Source organism: Botryllus schlosseri, chromosome 4, assembly GCF_051294905.1.
Source record: "Botryllus schlosseri isolate E-star chromosome 4, Bs_hap1, whole genome shotgun sequence".
In the NCBI taxonomy this organism is placed as follows: Eukaryota; Metazoa; Chordata; class Ascidiacea; order Stolidobranchia; family Styelidae; genus Botryllus; species Botryllus schlosseri.
The window spans coordinates 10773673-10791668 of NC_137239.1; the positions used below are offsets into that span (position 1 = coordinate 10773673).

Sequence of the window (17996 nt, forward strand, 5' to 3'; positions counted from 1 at the left end):
GCAGTGATATAAAATTAAACTACGGTTATTTTGTAATATTATAGCTATTGTTTTGATAAATGAAGCGCCCGACTCCAGAGTCGATTATAGCTAGTTGCGAAGACCTTTGGGTTAAAAGGATTGTTAAAAGATTGTGACGTCCTCTTGAAACTTTTTTATCACAAATAAAGGCTACTGCGTTCGCGTCATGGCGGTGCTTTGGCGATTAGACGCAAAGGAGCCGTTAGTCTACCGAGATAGCACCACTATTGCGCCATTTCATGGTGGCAAGCCTTCTGGTCTTCCATCAAAATCTACAATTGCGCTACCTCGTCGGATAGAGTAGCATCGCTAAGTTAATCCGTGAGATTCCAAACTCTATCTATGAAACTATTTTATTACTTTTGTGTATGACAGGGGTGTCAAACTCAACTGACTTCGCGGCCGGATTAAAACGTTCAAGTGGCTCGCGGGCCGTACCAGTCAAATGGACCCAACATGCTACTGCAAAATCTACACCCTTGCTTGTTCCTTGAATACTATCTTATACTACGGATCATATGGTTATATTCTAGCAACACCTTTATTCGAAAGCAATGGAATTTTGAAATAACTTCTAAGATTGGTCGGCTGAATTCAATTATAACCGCTAAAACACTGACTCTAACGACAGAATACGTTAGCAAATGTTTATACTCCCTTTGTTTTAGTTGTAATCTGACGTTAACTCTGCGTATACGTTGTGAGGACCACAACAGATTTAACGGTAAACGCTGACATTAGAATTTGGTTCTTAATATTAAATCGCGATCAGGGTTTCTACGTCTATCTTGGACCATTGGAGTCAGAAGTGATACAGTAGTGCGACTAAATGTATTTTATTGCGCTTTTTTGTTACTGTTATATTATCCATTCGACCTGTATTTAACAGTTTCGCTTTTGCTTATTCCGCTTTCGCGAATAACTACTTTTTGGTTCATTTTCCATAAAAATCTGAACTCAGTGTCACGGACTTGGAAGTCTGTCACCAATTTGTTCTTGATGGTGACTATATAACACCGCTGTAGGATGATCATAATGTGTCCTATGATGTTGACATTTACTGCCTCGTGGAAAGTGTTTCTTACTATACGATTTCAACATTTGTTAACAATGTGCTGGATAACACGGGCATTTGTCAATCTACTCAGAAATGCTTTGCGGTCCGGATGAAATCGCCTGGCGCGCCGTATGTTTGGCACCCTGGGTAATGAGATCATGTTATTTCCGCCATTTAGCATTTATTCGAACTTCGCTTTCAAATATTATGCGGCCTGTAGTGGTCAACTTACCCTATATTCGCGAATGATGTCCAATATGAAAGTACTCGACGTGATAGTAGGTCAATGTTATCATCCATTTTGTCCACGATATTCCAGAATAGTTTTTCGAAGCTTCCGGACGAGGAGCCAACCCAGCTTGGATAGCTATCATCTAGATACAATGAATTCAATTGATAATATCGTGTCATGTTGGCATTTAGACTCCAAAATAAAATTGACCGGGATTGAACCCTAAAGAAATCTCCTCGAGCCGACAAGGATTTACTCATTGAAAGATTACCAAAATCTTTTTATATGAATTACGGATATGGCATATTTGCGGTATGCTGGTGGAGATTTTGAATTGAACCATGCACCGTAGCTTAAATAACTGCAATATTCTCATTAATAAGGCATTTTTTTGCAACTTTTGCAACTTTTTTACAGCTTCCGGCAGCTTCCTAATTACACAGAATTTAGGTAGCATGATGTTTTAGCTGTTCCTAGCAGTTTTATATATTTAACATTTTACATTTTTTCTCTATTTTTCATGCAGCTTTTTACTGCCACTTTTATCAAGTATTACGTAGAATGTAAAGAAATGATTGATAAAACATACTATAAAACTATTCTTAGTATGGTTCTATTCTCTTTAATTTGCATAACAAAGAGCTAATGTGATGAATAAGCTGCATCTCAATGTTATCTGTAACGCAGGATGGTGCCCGAACTAAATTGGAGGTGTAGTATATGACTTGGATTTGGGCCAAGCTCGCACAGATGGAAACATGTGTGTGAGATGTGTGTGTGTGTGTGTGTGTGTGTGTCCAGTCAATCGAGGCCAGGGGTTGGGGGGGTAGCTTAGTTACTGGACCGGTGTGGTTATAAAAGTGTATTCGTTATTTTGGAAATGCAAACGATAACCTTAATATCTGTTAAGAAGACAGTCTAAGACAGGATGTCCAACCTCCGGTTCGCTTGAGATTTTTGTCATGACCGCTACCAATTTTCACTCCAAGTAGTATTTTGAACTTTTAATCTTATAAGTCTAACTAAAATGTACCATTCAGCGTATCATATGGGAATCTTTTGACTTTGAGTATCTCAAACCCTAATTCTTTTGAAAAGCTTTTCAATAAATGCGACTTTTTACTGCAACTTTAATTAAAATTAAGTGGATCTTCCTCACAATTTAGTGTAACAAAAACTTGCCCTATACTCTTTACCAATGATCACATCCCAGCAAAGACGTGATCAGTAACGAAAAACTTGCACATTGATTAGTATGCCAGTATATACCGTGAACTTTTCCCAGTGATTGGAATGTTTTTATGTTTTAGGTCTAGTGTTATCTGAGAGCTCATATTATCGGCGAATATAGATAGTCCCAAATACACATAATAGAATATCTGAGGAAAGTGACAGCTAACGTATAATACGCGAGAAGTCGGTCTAGCAGGTATAGTTACGTCATGTGAGAGTTTATATTCCCAATACAGCTCAGTATATCAAGACTGCGCGAAAGTCTATAGTGGTGCTCGTCGTGAAATTATTACCGACTAAAGTTAGTTCGAATTCAGCATAGGTAACTTTCAGAACATGTAGCCTTAGGACACGGGTGTCAAACTCAAATTGCGTCGCGGGCCGGATTCGAACCTTCAAATCGCTCGCGGGCCGGACCAGTCAGTTGATTCCAAGATGTTACCTCATGCCGTTATGTTTCACTTGAATACTTTATTATCAAACATATATGTATATAATAGTATATCACATACATTATATCACCTATCACGGATCATAGGGGTACCATTCTAGCAACAACTTTATCCGAGAACAATGGAATTGACAAAATGCGATGATTTGCCGGTTGAGTACAGGTGTGAGGCACTAAATCGGTGGCACTATGTGTTGTTGCGAAAACAAGAGATTTGACTGTAGACGGGGACGCAGTAATTTGGTTTAATATTATTAAATCGCGATCCTGGTTTCTCTGAACGACGGGCACTTTTGAGTCAGAAGTTTTACAGCAGTGCGACAACAGATAATTGAATTATAGTTTTATGTAACTAATATATTATCCATGTAACCTGCATATAACGGTTCCGCATTGGCGTTTTCGCTTCTGTGGATAACTGCTTTTTGGTCAATTTTTCCATAAAACTCTGAACGGAGTGAGTGCAATTTTTGGTTTTCACGGAATTAGGTGTCAATGTCACTGACTTGTTCCTATATTGATAGCTAGAGTGAAACCGTAACATCGGGTCGTTAAAATGTGACTTAAGAATGTACAGCATTGGCAGTCTTCTGGGATTATTTAATGGAAGTGTCTACTAAAAAATCGAATTATCGAATTACTTATCGAATTATTACCCAAATTCAACTTTCTAGATTTAAGGCCTGATAAGAAGAAAGGCGAATGCAGTTTCAATGATATCTTATAAAATAATTTGTTGTTGAAATAATATGATGCGTACAATTACCTATGGGAGCTTGCAATTGGCATACATAGTTTCTTCTCAGACTCAGCAATTCGAATCGACGGTTCGTTTTGTTCGCCAGGGCCATACTCGGTGCGATGATGTCTTTATCGCCAATCATATCCATTGTAGCTCTTTTGTATTGCTGTTCATTGGTAACATTGTCTAATCTGAAATCCATATACTCATATTCGATCAAAACTTGGACGCGCGCCGGATTTACAAATTCATTGTCGGGGGCAATTACATTTCGTATGTACTCGTTGTAACTTTCTCTGTCGCTCACTGCTAGGTCAATGTTTTCGAATTCGTCTGATCCTTCGCCATCCGTGAATGCGATAAGGTAGTTGTATTCGTGATTAACCTCGTTTTCGAATAAGGCCAAGGGTTGATCATTAAAGAAGGATCCATCTATCACCACTCTGGGTTCAAAATCTTGCGCTGAATTTATAACATCAGCTATAGGCGTGATTCTAAGACATTGGATCATTTCCGAAATATTGGCAGTGGGACATCCAACACCCCGGGCCAGTATCACGGAATTGTCGAGATCATCGAACGCTAAATTTGTCTCAAGCTGACCGACTCCACTTTGGTGAATGACGCTGGCGAAGAGTTTTTCGTTGGTGATGGAAGAAACCACGTGATATCCTGCCGCCATGGAACTTTCTCTATCCCCAAAAATGGTGATGCGAGAGGAATCTCCGCCGAAATTTTCAATGTTAGCATTTATCCATCGTAACGCCATATTTTGATCCAACAGGCCAAAGTTTCCCGGTGAATCAGAGTCGCCCCCGGTACTCAAAAATCCCAGCGCGCCAACTCTGCAAATAAACAATGATTTGTTGTTCTGTAAATGCATGTAGGTTCTATGTACTTGTGAATGATTAACTTTGCCCTTACGAATATGTTTGAATGTTACATGGTACCATACGAAGGTGTTGTTACGTTTCGTTAGGGCACCGGGGTGGTTGGACAACAGCGGTTTTAACCCATCTGTTCACCACGTAGCGGTGATTAGGGGTCATATTATATATAGTATTAGAGATGGTGTGAACATGAGGTTCACTTTCGCGTGATGTGTGTGAACCTTCGGAATTTGGAGGTTCGTATTCACGAACGAACTTGTAGGTAAGTTATGTCTGCACTGTGAACCTTTCTCACGTAATACAATTTTTCAAGTCATTATAACGTCGGAGGTTGAAATTCTTTGCATTTCAACTTTGGACCACTTACCGCATGGCACAGGCGGTATGAAAAGAAATTCAGCATTGAACGAGCATGCGCCTTGTTTATTCCAAAAATTGTTTGCCCCAAAGTTTCTCGAAATATTCAGTTTCGCGTTTTGAATCTTCAGCGACTCTCTGCTTTGAACTTTGTCCGCAATCGCACAATGCCAATAACGAAACACAATACATGTAGAAATGCAATGAATTGCGGTGCTTGGTCAAACGATGAGTTATTTACTTCAACAATATTGATATAAAAAATGCATCGATATCTACTGTAAAAATCGATCAGGCGGACGGGATCTTATCTTGAGTTGATATCGTTATTGTATCATAAAAACCAGATTCGTTCGATTGGGGTGGTGGCTACTGTATGACTCGTTTTTGAGCTTAGACACCGACACCGGTGTTTGACTCTGACCGAGTCCTAGTTGAGATTGTGGGCAAGGCGATTTTGTGGAATTAATATAGCATTTGATTCTTCCAGTTGACACATTCAGTTACGTTCAAAAAGTCAACATTTACTTAGTCCTTGTGACACAATATGGCCTGAATTATCGCTAGTTATCATGTTCATTTATATATAACAATAACTTGATGGAAATGTAAGGTAAAATTAGCAATATGACGTCACGTCACGTCACGCGTTCACACAGAACCTTTAAAATAAGTTTGCGCTAACAGGAACCAGAACCTTTCAGGTGTTCGCACCATCCCGTCTAGTTTCCGTACACGCTTGGGATCAACCGACGGCATATCGGACACCGACTACTTTCCCTTTCACATACGTATTGCGCGTGCTTAATTGGACACTGTACCGTAAGAATTACCAGGATATGTGTATGAGTCATGGAGTCGAGTGGTGGATTGATTCACTGGACAAGAGTCATTGCCGATTGATTGATTCATCGAGCACCATATGGTGCGGTCATACCAATTAGTATTAAAGGAAAATTTTGAACATGAATACAGAGACAGAAAGTTTGCGAATACGTATAGTGCAAATACATGGTGCTGTTAGTCGTGGGTTGTCATCATAGGCTTAGACCGGAGGCAAAAAGGATGCCTTCGCCTCCCTCTAATTTTCGGCTTGGGCATTGTGATGACGTTCTGAAGCGCATTCGAATGAGCTGTAGTAGTAGTAGTAGTAGTAGTAGTAGTAGTAGTAGTAGTAGTCAACAACTAGTCTGCATAATGGATAATAATTATTGATGGTCCACGTCAGTGAGGTTTAAAATGCTACAGAAGGGCATAGTCTACATCTCTACCTGTAGTTGAAGGTTACGATTATGACGTTTCCTTCTGCCGCAACTCTTGTGCCATCATATGCTCCGGCACCGGGCCCTCCCGCCATGTTCGGATTAATCCACACCATCACCGGTAAGACATCGTCGTTGTTTGGTCGATAAATATTCAGATAGAGGCAATCCTCTGATTGGCCTTCTTGTGTTGAATTCCATGGGCAGTCAGGCATAATTGCAGTTGCATCTAACACTTGATCACTCCACGCCAGTGCAGCTTTTGTGGCCGAAAACCGAAGATTTCCTTAATTGGATGTATGGATTATTATAGACCCTCGTTCATAATAGTGCCGACTATGTTTACCTGTGGGAGGTTGGGCGTACGGTACTCCAAGGTACCATTGCACACTATTCCCGAGATAATCTGAAGAGGAGCCGCGTACACAGCCTAATGTGGTGTTACGAACAAAGTCCTGTTGCACGTCGCACGTGGTATCATTAAGAAACGTCAGCTCGTACTTGTTTGGTGATTTAGCGAAGTACAAATTTGTAGACGACTTTCTAATGACTTTAGGTGATTGCTTTCTGTGAATAAGTGGGAAAGATGGATGATAAGAACAGTTTTATTGCCATAACATGAACCGATTCTATCAAATATGTGGCTGCCGAACAAAGTAACTAAATTGAATAAATGTTTGATAGAGCGAGTAGTCATTTTTATCGACTGTTCGAATTTACAAAATAACCTGAATAAGACAGGTTTTACATCAGTGAGTAAACTTCACAAACTTATCCAGTCAGTAATATTAGAACAGAAATTCAGATTGCACTTTGGCTGTGCTCAATCTGAACCAGAATGAGCAAACTTGCGAACAAGTTGCTAAGGTTCTCGTACTATACCTAAGGTACTACCGTGAGCTTTAAATTCGCAACATACTTCGAATAACCTGTTCTGATATATCCGCGAGTATAGTTCGAAAGTAGATCGTTGATGTGCTGAAGATAGGTCATTATTGACTTACTTGCTCTGATGTATCCTAGTTTCACCGCTGCAAGAATCGTCGTCAAGTTGGAACAGTGCTGGTACGAGGTAATTCCATAGCTCAATTTCATGCTCTCTGTAATTTACATTCAAGTTCTCTTCTGTCATTCGGAAATCCAGACGCATATATTTTTGATCGTCCTCTTTGAATTCTTCCCATGGAATCGACGATATATCGCTTGTCATCGGTTGGTTTGGATTACTGAAATATACGTCAGATATGACACCGTATACAGAACTAATCACTATATCACATTATGTTTATAAATTTAATGCATATTCGTAGCAAAATCATACCATTTGTTACCTGTATATCTTCGTCATACCACAGAACCTGACATAATAGCTGCATGGGCATATATTTTAAATCCATGTGTAAATGTTAGCCTCAATCAATAGGCTCCATTTGGAACATTCGTGCTTTGTTAATTATTTTCGGATTCAACAACCTTTTCAATAACAATTTAATCCGGCTTTTGGCTATAAGTTCATGCATCAACATTCTAAAATCGGTGACAATATGGTAGGGCAGTGGTCGGGAAGCTATGGCTCGCGAGCCGTATATGACTCTTTTGAGTGTAAGATATGGCTCGTTGAGAAATTTTTAATTCTGTGCTTAATTTATCAAAGTTGCAGTAACTTGTTATAAATTTTCATGACGGCCATAATATTTATTCTAGTGACAGCATAAGCAATGTCTTTAAGAGGTCAAAATAACAGTAGGATATCCACTCTTCACGGTTAGGGGCTCGTACCGCCCACTTTTCAAAATCCACAAATTAGGAAGCGGTCGCGCCGGTTACTAACTAGTAACTACAGTCGCGAATGTGAAACGAGCGCCTCGAAATCCTGGATTGCACGATTGGTCAAAGAGAATAGCAGGCATTGCCACGCTTGTGAGAGAGAGAGAGACTCTTTATTTTTATCCAACTAATAATACATGAAAAAGACAATGCAGTTTATTAATACGCATTGTCTTCCTGATCTACGCCGAGAAATGAACTGCCTTCGAAGTGACATTCACAATTACAAATTCAAATTAAAAACAACGCAGTAGGTATCCATGCTCTTTATTGGTCAGTAGCTTTCTAACACCGCCGTAAAAATGTGGGTGTGTAGCACAGCGTTACGTACGCCTAATACTTTCGAATTCGATCAATATTTAGATTATCGGAATCAGTGCGACAATTACATTTGATTAATATCAGTGATTATTGCCACCCTAACCCCACGTCACTGACGTATCACACCCTGCAGTAGGTATGGCGCACACTCCGAATCCCATATATTAGTGCTATACCAATTCGTCACGGGTTGTCAATTGTGACGTAACAGTTGATTCACAGGTATGGCTCTTTGGGTGTTAATTGAAAATATTTCTCCAATATGGCTCTTCGGTGGAAAAAGGTTTCCGACCACTCTGGTAGGGTATGTGAATTATATCACGTGGAACATTTTATACCATCTAGTCCAGGGGTGGCCAACATTTTTTGGCAAACGGGCCACATGCAATTGACGAACCAGCGCGCGGGCCACAGGCCGCCCGAAACACGAAAATTATTCAAAGTTTATTGGTAAATAATATTGGTACTTGAGTATATTGCGGGTCTGCTGTATATCGCTGGCCTAAGTTCGCAAGGATTTGACTATACGGCGCCTGGACATATCGATATCGAAAACTTCGTTGAACATGCGTCAATCATTTTGTGCCTACAGGTTTCGTCGTCGATGGTCTTTCTGCGACAACACTTTCCCTCGTAATTACGAATAGGTACACTCAATCTGGTACATTAGGCGTTCTTTCATTTTCAGGGAGTGCAACAATATATTGAAAGCAAGAAATCGAGTGACATCATATTGCAGGAAGCGGGAAAAATTTTTTTACTTCAGATAACTCAACCGCAGAATATTATGTTTTATTGTGATGTATGAAGATCTACCATAATGCGACTGGCCCATGGATCTGCCAATGCGTCGGAACTGATATTTTGGTCGTCACATTTCAAGGGTTGTGTCCAGACTAATTACATTTTTTATTGGTCTTTCAAGTTCCCAATATGAGCAATCCATTTTTGATAATATTACTGAATTCGAAAATTACCGCGCGGGTCACTCGAAACCTTCTCGCGGGCCAAATGTGGCCCGGGGCCATGGGTTGACTGGCCCTGATCTAGTCATTGCTGTAAAATGTCCAATGCTGTTGTGGGGACCATCGTCAAATAGTCTGTGTATTATAGAAGAATATTAACCTAATATACATAGTTTTTGCGTATTCAGATCTTCGCTTGCCACACAAAATATCTAAGCAAGTATAGTCTTCTTTGAATAAATTAAATTGAGACGAGACGTTATGCTTACAAATATGCATATCGACCTAGTGGGCCTACGTAGTAAAAGCATGTAGTACCCAGAATGCGCAATTGCACATCCATGCACTTTCTGGCACTGCAAGAATATCTGCCTGTGTACCCGGCCTAATTAATCAATGCTAATATAATTTACCCGGATTTTGCAAAGTTCGTCCAGTAAGTCATCATTTGCAGACTCAACAAGTCTTGCGTAGCATTATATATTGGATCAAGCTCCGTCCTTCGCAGCGGCTCGCCAAAGACAAACGGCAATTCAAAGGCATGTGAATTATAACTCCAATCAGCGAAGAAAAACACTTTTGTTTTGATATCAAAGTTGTAGATGTAATTCGAAGAGCTGAAAAGTAATCGTGTGAGTATTGAAATTTACGAGCAAACATATTAAACGCACCTATTTCCTGTCTGTGACCGCAAACGTCCCTGACGTATGGACGGGGCAGCGAATACATAATCAGAGGAAGCTCTAACGACAGACTCTTTCGCGGCCTGAGTGCTGCTATCCATTACCCATTGGGCGATATTGTGGAATATGATGTCTGTGATATACTCCTGGCGGTCGGGGTACTTCAATACCAAGTCGTTTATGAGCACCCGAAATAATGCCACGTCGTTCAGGTTCAGAGGTACATTTGTAAGAAACTTCGGCAGAATGGCGGCCGTGATGATGTATACCTCGTCCGAATTGAATCCGACCAACATGTCCAGATTTGAAGGCCTGAAATAAGGGTGATGTCAACTGCGTAATATTTCTCACATTGTAGATTAAAAATCGTTGCTCGACATCTGACGTGCGACACAATGAAAAACAACACTTGAGTATACGTGACACTTCAGCATTTAAATTTTTAACCGTAAGACTAGCCAGAGGTGGTCAAATTAGTCAAGAAAGCTACTCAAGTAGAAGTAGAATTAGCGACGAAAAAATCTACTCAAGTACGAGCAGTAGAAGTACTTCTTCCATAAGCAACCTAAAACTACTTGAAGTAGAAGTAGAATTGACTGATTTTAAAAGTACTCAAGTAAGTAAGTAGTTGTGTAAACGACCCTAATTTGTTCACATGGATTGTATAAAGGTGCAAATTGAGCTATGCGAAAGGTGACGAGCTTGATTCATATTGATGCATACCAGCATGTACCCAATTTTCGATAGCATAAGCATTCGTCCACATCATGGGATGAAAATGATAGGATTGATATGGAAATGCGATACTTATCCTGTTTTCTCGAACAGCACGTTTTAGAAAATAGCATGGTATGGCGCCATCCGCCATATTATAAGGTCCGTAGTTTAGTCGAAGAGCAATACGGAGAAGTTGTATAGGATACGGTGTAAACACTTTGCGCGATTAGTAAACGTTATTAAGAAATATGGTAGACCGTAAAAATGCCATATTGTGTAGCTTTATTTCGGGAAATTAAAGGCATTACTACATTTGCTTTTATACTTCAAAATGTATGTTATCAAGACAAAAGAGCTGATATTCATTATAACTCAAAGTATAAGATACTGGGAATTGAAAATGAAACATAAATACTAGTTCTAAAAGTGGAACACGTTTTTCATGCCTTTAGTCCAGAAAGATCCAATGGTGGTATGCTGAAACAGCTCTAAAACTAACAAAAAATGTCAGAGTTCACTTTTCCAGGTTAGGACGCGCCATGGATATGCTAGATTACGATATGTCAAGTAAATGCTAGATTGCGAAACTTCAGTTTCAAACGTTATGATGAGCCATATATAGTGCGATGAATTATTTCATATGGCCGAAGGGCGACAATGTAGTGTGAACTCAACTGCGGAATCACGTCAACCCGCTACCTAAATTATTTTCATCGATACTTTCCTGAAATCATACTGGTATCCACTGCGCGCAAAGCGTGACGAAAATTCTGGGCTTTACTCAACTTTGATGGAAATTAAATGTTGATACTACGTGAAAACAGCCCTGAAATTCCTCAGGCTATCTCTTTGATTGGAAGATTGAACTACTTCTACTTGACAAACTGAAAATAGCGAAAAGTAAGTAAGTAGATCACAAAATATTATGAAATAGAAGTATAAGTAGCAAAAATCAGATCTACTTGAGTAAGTACCAGAAGTAGAGAAAAACTACTTGAGTACTTCGCAAAATTAGAAGTACTTCGTTACTGACCACCTCTGAGACTAGCTCTGGCAGTAACTGCTACCTTATTCCAACCTTAACCACCTTCAAAATATCATTTTGTCATTGTGCTGGCGTCAAGATGTGAGTCGTGTTCATTGTACAATATGTACATAGCGTCAATTTCTACCACACTAGTCAATGGTCCTACTTTGTTAATGTGATCGCAGGGTCTTCTTCTAGAAAGATGCCATCTACCGTTGGCCGCCAAGGTACGTAGTCTGAGGGCGTGTTCAATCCAATGAAGTCAAACTCGTCCCGTTGCAAGAGACATTCTCTGGTTTTTCCATAATCTTCCGATCGACACCCCATTTCGGTGGTCACCTTGTCCGCTAACAATCGCGGGTTGAAATCAACGGCGAAGAAGCTGAGTGAACTCCCGCTGAAAGCCATTACAATTAAAACTATATGAAAGTTTCCGAAAGTTGTCATAACGCGCAAATGTACATTGTACATTGTACAAGTACATAGACATATAGATCGACATATAACATATTGATATCGAATTAAGATATGGAGCGTTCTGGATCGGAGCTGCGGTTCAACACGCATGTGCGACTCTTCGTGCAAACGTAGATTTCACGAATTTGATGACGCGTGGTATATATGGAGCTATCGACAAAAGTTATACCACAGCGTTTCTAAATAATAACGAACACAGTGCGGGGATGTCCAGCGGCCTGATTATGCAAACGAACGATCGGGAACATGAACACGGAAATTGCAGATATCCAATATCATCAATATATGCTTGAGATTGACACTCCGTTAAGTTAAAACTGCATTGCACCATTGCATTATGTTACCGCTGAATGCGATGTTACTTACGATCTTCCCGTATTAACCTCTCAACAGTCTACATACGTTTCACTTGAGAAATACCTTTGTTGAATATGTCTTTGAATCAGCCCGTCCATCAGCGGAGATACCGCAAGAACACCTGTCCCTGCTGCACCAGCAGATTCTCCGAACAACGTGACTGCGTTGGGGTCACCACCAAACTCCGATATGTACTTTTTCACCCATTCAAATGCGAGGACCATATCTTGCATACCGTAGTTTCCATCCAACGCCTCGGTCTCAAGCTCACCATCGTTTAGAAATCCAAGAGCACCAAGTCGGTAGTTGACAGACACTACTATGACCTGAACATTTGATGATGGAATAGCTGAAGTTTAAAACATGAAGTCATTATGAGCTAATAATAGATCTGCAGCGGCCGACAAAATGCTTAGAAAATCCACTATTAGTTATGTTACGCGATGTAGTTCTGAAATCGCAATCTTTGTCTAATTCATTAATCTTGGCGGGGGGAGCGTGTGCTCTTATATTACAGGAAACCATTAGGGTTGTTGTAAATAGCAAATACTAGGCTATGTAGTGCCTAATGGGAATCTTCAAGAAATGTAAGCATTGATGTTGATAGCAATTGTCGAAATGTGTTGGACATACCATAGTTGTCTCTTTACATATTCTGTAATTTCCCTAAGTGATGTATTTGATGAATTCGATTCTACAAATTACAAGTATTTGGTTGACGCGAAGATATGATCTTCAAACGTTAGTGCGATTTTTCTCTACTGCTCGATTCCAAAAACGAATTATGCTGGTCAACCAGTCTGCTGCATTCGGCATTGGATAAGTGCTTTTGAGGATGTATAGTCTTTCTGTGATCGTGAGGCAACGCAGTTGCACGTTGTCAGATGTTTCAGAATTTATAGGATGCAATATATTTTTCGATCAATATAGCGACAGTAGCTAGCTTTGCATACCAATGAGTATGCCTACGTATGACTGTGCTTATACATTTGTATGTAACTACATAGATGGATGTAGGAAAGAGGGGGAGTTAACGAAGGTCAAGAGTTATCCTCCAGATTTCGGATGTGTAAATGCGGTGTCATCGTCATGATTTTCGTCATGATTTCAATGAAACTGCGATGATATTTCGTTTTACAAAACTCATTTTCGCCCTCAAGAAGGTATGCAATTTTAGCTTACTGAAATATTGTGTTTTGAATTGGCAATAATAGGTTTGCGTTAAAATTCTTCTTTACGAAAGTTCGTGTCGACACGAACCAGAACCCTTCACAGGCTCACACCATCCATACCGCATGGCGTATACATGTACAATCGACCGACAGATATAACTAACTGTGATATGGTGGGATGTGTCCCTGTGACTGGACTCTGTATTGAAAGGGTTTACTAAAGTTCATCTGACTTTGTACACTTTGACTGATGTTTGCCGCATCGATGTTTCTGGTGATATCAATGATCGGCATGATGTCTACAGTGACCGGTAGTATATAGTGGATGTACAGTGTACACATAGTTAAGGTCATACATTAAGCGGCCGTTTACACTCTTGGTCACGTTCGTTTTGCATGGCGATATCGCGAAACGTATCAATGATATTGGTCATATTCGAACGTTATATGTTACTGATGACCAAATATGAATGCATATGAAATCAGCACAATGTGTCCCATCAGAATATAAATTGAATCATTAATTTTATATTTCATCATCGGTCCAAATACAAATCAACAAAAATGTATATAAAGAGAACATTCACCTCTGCGTGATCTGCCATCACAGTGCCGTCATAAAGTGAATTGTCGAATCTGCCTGGTATCCTAAATCCACCCGCTGTTCCAACAGCGAATGACCCTCCGTGCATGAAAACCATCACCGGTATTGGATTTTCGCTCAAGTCAACTACGAGGAAAGAGAGCGTTCGTGATGAATTCCGACATAACAAAATGCACCGAAAATCTTACAATCGATATTGGTCGGAACGAATATGTGTAGATTCAAGCAGTCCTCGTGCCCAAAGTTGACGAATACGAATTGCGTACAATCCTTGTAACGAACGGGATCACGGGCATCCAATAAATTATCCCATGCTTCGACCATTCTGCAAATTTTAATGTTAATAGATAGCGTGACACTCGTAACTGCAACGAGAAAACAGCGTTCGCGAAAGTCAAGGCTTCAATACCCACTTTTTAACCGGAATAACTAGCTTGTCGTGCAATAGGTTATACAGCTAGACGTTCCGGAATATGTGTTGTTTGTTGCATGTGGCATTTATAGTGTTTTTCGACTGAGATTTAGACCAGACCCACATTTTATATTTTCATTCCGTTCCTGCCGAATTGTAACACGGCCCACGTCTACGATTGCTTCATACGCCGCTTACGCGGATCAAAGGGAGAGGATGGTCCGAGATAAACCGCAATGTGTGAATAATGACGCTGATTATTCTACACTTTGCTTCAAACATATTTATCATGCATGTGTAGACAAGATACAACGCTCAAGATTGATGCTGGCCGAAGTGCCCATGCAGTTAGCGGTAACTACCATGTTTGATTAAGAAGGCTACTCTTTGACTGGTACATCATCAAATTTTAAAAAAGATAGGAATCATTATGTATATAAATCCATAGCGAGTGTTTGAGATCCCTGCTATAGTTTGACTAAATGTTTGTAATATGATATATCGAACATCTGCGAGAGTACATCAGCCCTTGCGACTAAGGGGCGCAAACTGTGGCATTCTGTCAGGAAAAAGTCAATTACAATTTTGGAGATGAGCAGGAAGATTGCAAATTTAAATAAATTCCAATCCCTCTTATTGAAAATCATCATGCCACGCAGGGTAATTAACCGTTATGAACGGCCCGATAGGTGAGGTGCACTAATGTTGCCGTGATATTGCGTAGTTCTGCTTTTATATAAGTTGATGTTGCTCCACGGGGAAAACCTATATTAACGAACATATGCTAACAACATTTTGTGAGGCCGTCGAAAGCCTCAATAAATGAGTAGTAAATGTAATTAATGCAGCTATTTGATTTATCTTTTCCCTATTATAATTCACAGTGATATTGATAAGTTACGGCATTACTATATCGTAGTTTGTATTTTAATGTCGAGAGGTTTCGGTTGCTTAACACTCCAGAAGGTCTTATCCGAAATGACTTTATTCGTATCACGAGTGTGATGATTGACAAGACAACTCGAGCAGCTTCATTACTATGGAGTTGAACCTTAAAAAATATTCGTAGATACGTCCACCGGGGCCCACGATATTCATGAATCAGCAAGTATATGAACAGATCGCTGCCCGAGCTCACAGATTAAAATTTTGTTCTAAGAATCGGTAAAACCGTCCTTCATCCACAATTTTGACAAATCGGTCATAGGGAATGACCAGCTTATAAAATAGCACAGCGTAAGCGCTATCATCAAATCAATATTTTATTTGTTTTAAATATATACATTTATTACCTCTATGTCTTCGGTCACTATTTATACGACCAATTCTACTATATTGCTGCCCGCAAATAGACTCAGACGTTGCATTCAGTCTTACGGCGGGGATCATAAGTTGGATTATCGATAAAGTCGATTTACCAACTCAGGATTATAGGGAAAGCAAACCGGTTGATCGCTGCGTATGAAGTAATTTTCAATCTCAGGATTTGATGAACGGAAATAAACTATAGATAACTTTACAATGTACACAGTGCAGTGGACACTGAGTGACATTCCTCCGCAGATATATTTGCGATAATGACCGTGACATTTGTCTCCGCGGCTGAGATGCTTGGATTCCCGAATTTCTGGAACCGAATCAATCAATCTCCGGCTGGAGATTGAAAATTTAGAGTTCGAAAAAATCCGGCCGGTGTATTTCCAAATCATAGTCCGAAAAAATCCGGCCAAAATCATGCTATTGCTTCATATTTCACCGGAAATATCCGGCTAAAATCCGAAAGCCAACGCAAATTTAAAATCCGGATCCAGTCCGGCCTATGTTGAAAATCGATGAAATCTTGCTCCGGCTCCGGCTCCTGAACCGGACTGTGGCCGTCTCTTCTCCGAGGTGATGGCGTCACTTAATATCCGGTCAAGCAACGAATTATGCACGCACCGTTGCGAGGCGATAGATCTATCAATACTATATCATCTGTTTTTCGCTGCATACCGTACTGATTACACACGACTTTGATTTTACGTGATGATAATTCTATCATCAAGCTGCAGTTTCATACAACAAATTGACAACAGACAGCCAATAGCACGTTTTTGCATTATGATGCAACAGATAATACCACTTGATTGAGAACTCGGGACACCTCAGGTAATCATCGCGAGTAATGTAATGATAGGTAATCATCGCGAGTAATGTAATGATAACTCTTTATGCGTCGCGCTTAGCAAATGATTAGCATTATATCCAGGGTTGCCATACCGTCCTTATTTCTAAGATTTGTCCTTATTTTCAAGGGCCGCGTCTTAGAAAACTCAACTGTCCTTATTTCGAAGAAATGACCTTCTTTTCGACATTCGTCCTTATTTCGTCTTATTTTCAACAATTACAGAACTTCGATCGTTTTCGTCTGGAATCTGTGCTGCATATTATTCTAAAATTATGCTTTTGCGTCGTGATTTTCTGACATCATAAATGAAAGGAACTCCCGTGGCGTACACAGGACTGGATTTGACTTCTAAGTGGTGAGGTGGCTAGGGCAGTGAGTGGTATAGCAGTTTCAACTGTTCCAAGTTATCGCAGAAGACGTCATTTTAGCAGTAAACGGCAGCACCACGTTTCTGCGTACTGGTAAAGGGCGCAGTGCAGTCAACACTTGGGTTAAAAAAGTAGTAAAGCTATAAGTCATTGATCAAGTAATCTAAATTACATTATATTTTAGCTACTAATAATGCTAAATCTTATTGGCTAAAATGAGTAGACGTTGAAACGTTTATCGTGACGATTATGAGAAAGAATTCAAAGGTATCAAAGGAAGCTTGAAGGGCGATCGTTTCGCACATTGCAATATCTGCGATTGTGAGGCCATGGGAAGGACCGCTGTTTCAACTCACATTGATACCCTAAAACACAAGAAGTATCCCATAATGATTAATTCGAGCGAGTCAATGAATAATTTTTTCTCAAGTAGATCAGCACAAACGATATCAAACTACAAGGCAGCTGCTGCTGAGGGTATATGGGCATTCCATACTGTCAAACACCAGCAATCGTTCCTCTACAATGATTGCACATCTCAATCGTTCAAAGCTATATACCCCGATTGCAACATGGCAAATACATTTTCTTCGGCCAGACTACAAGTATTGTTACTGGAGTATTTGCTCCGTACGCTCAAAAACTGATTTTGTC

General features: G+C 40.0%; 1 protein-coding gene and 1 long non-coding RNA gene across 2 annotated transcripts in view; one reads left to right on the top strand and one right to left on the bottom strand.

Moving 5' to 3' along the window:
• LOC145438132 (uncharacterized) overlaps positions 1 to 17996 on the top strand; it is a 235280-nt gene that overhangs the window by 56858 nt on the left and 160426 nt on the right. The window lies entirely within an intron of this gene.
• LOC145438038 (uncharacterized) overlaps positions 1 to 17996 on the bottom strand; it is a 50145-nt gene that overhangs the window by 17424 nt on the left and 14725 nt on the right. Inside the window, exons 4-14 of the mRNA XM_080315404.1 lie at positions 14584 to 14720; positions 14379 to 14521; positions 12683 to 12945; positions 11952 to 12182; positions 10030 to 10353; positions 9772 to 9975; positions 7250 to 7471; positions 6592 to 6812; positions 6255 to 6531; positions 3761 to 4581; positions 1311 to 1452 (exon numbers count right to left, since the gene is read on the bottom strand). Coding sequence (XP_080171530.1) covers positions 1311 to 1452; positions 3761 to 4581; positions 6255 to 6531; positions 6592 to 6812; positions 7250 to 7471; positions 9772 to 9975; positions 10030 to 10353; positions 11952 to 12182; positions 12683 to 12945; positions 14379 to 14521; positions 14584 to 14720 — 2985 coding nt within the window. The remainder of the gene's footprint in view (positions 1 to 1310; positions 1453 to 3760; positions 4582 to 6254; positions 6532 to 6591; positions 6813 to 7249; positions 7472 to 9771; positions 9976 to 10029; positions 10354 to 11951; positions 12183 to 12682; positions 12946 to 14378; positions 14522 to 14583; positions 14721 to 17996) is intronic.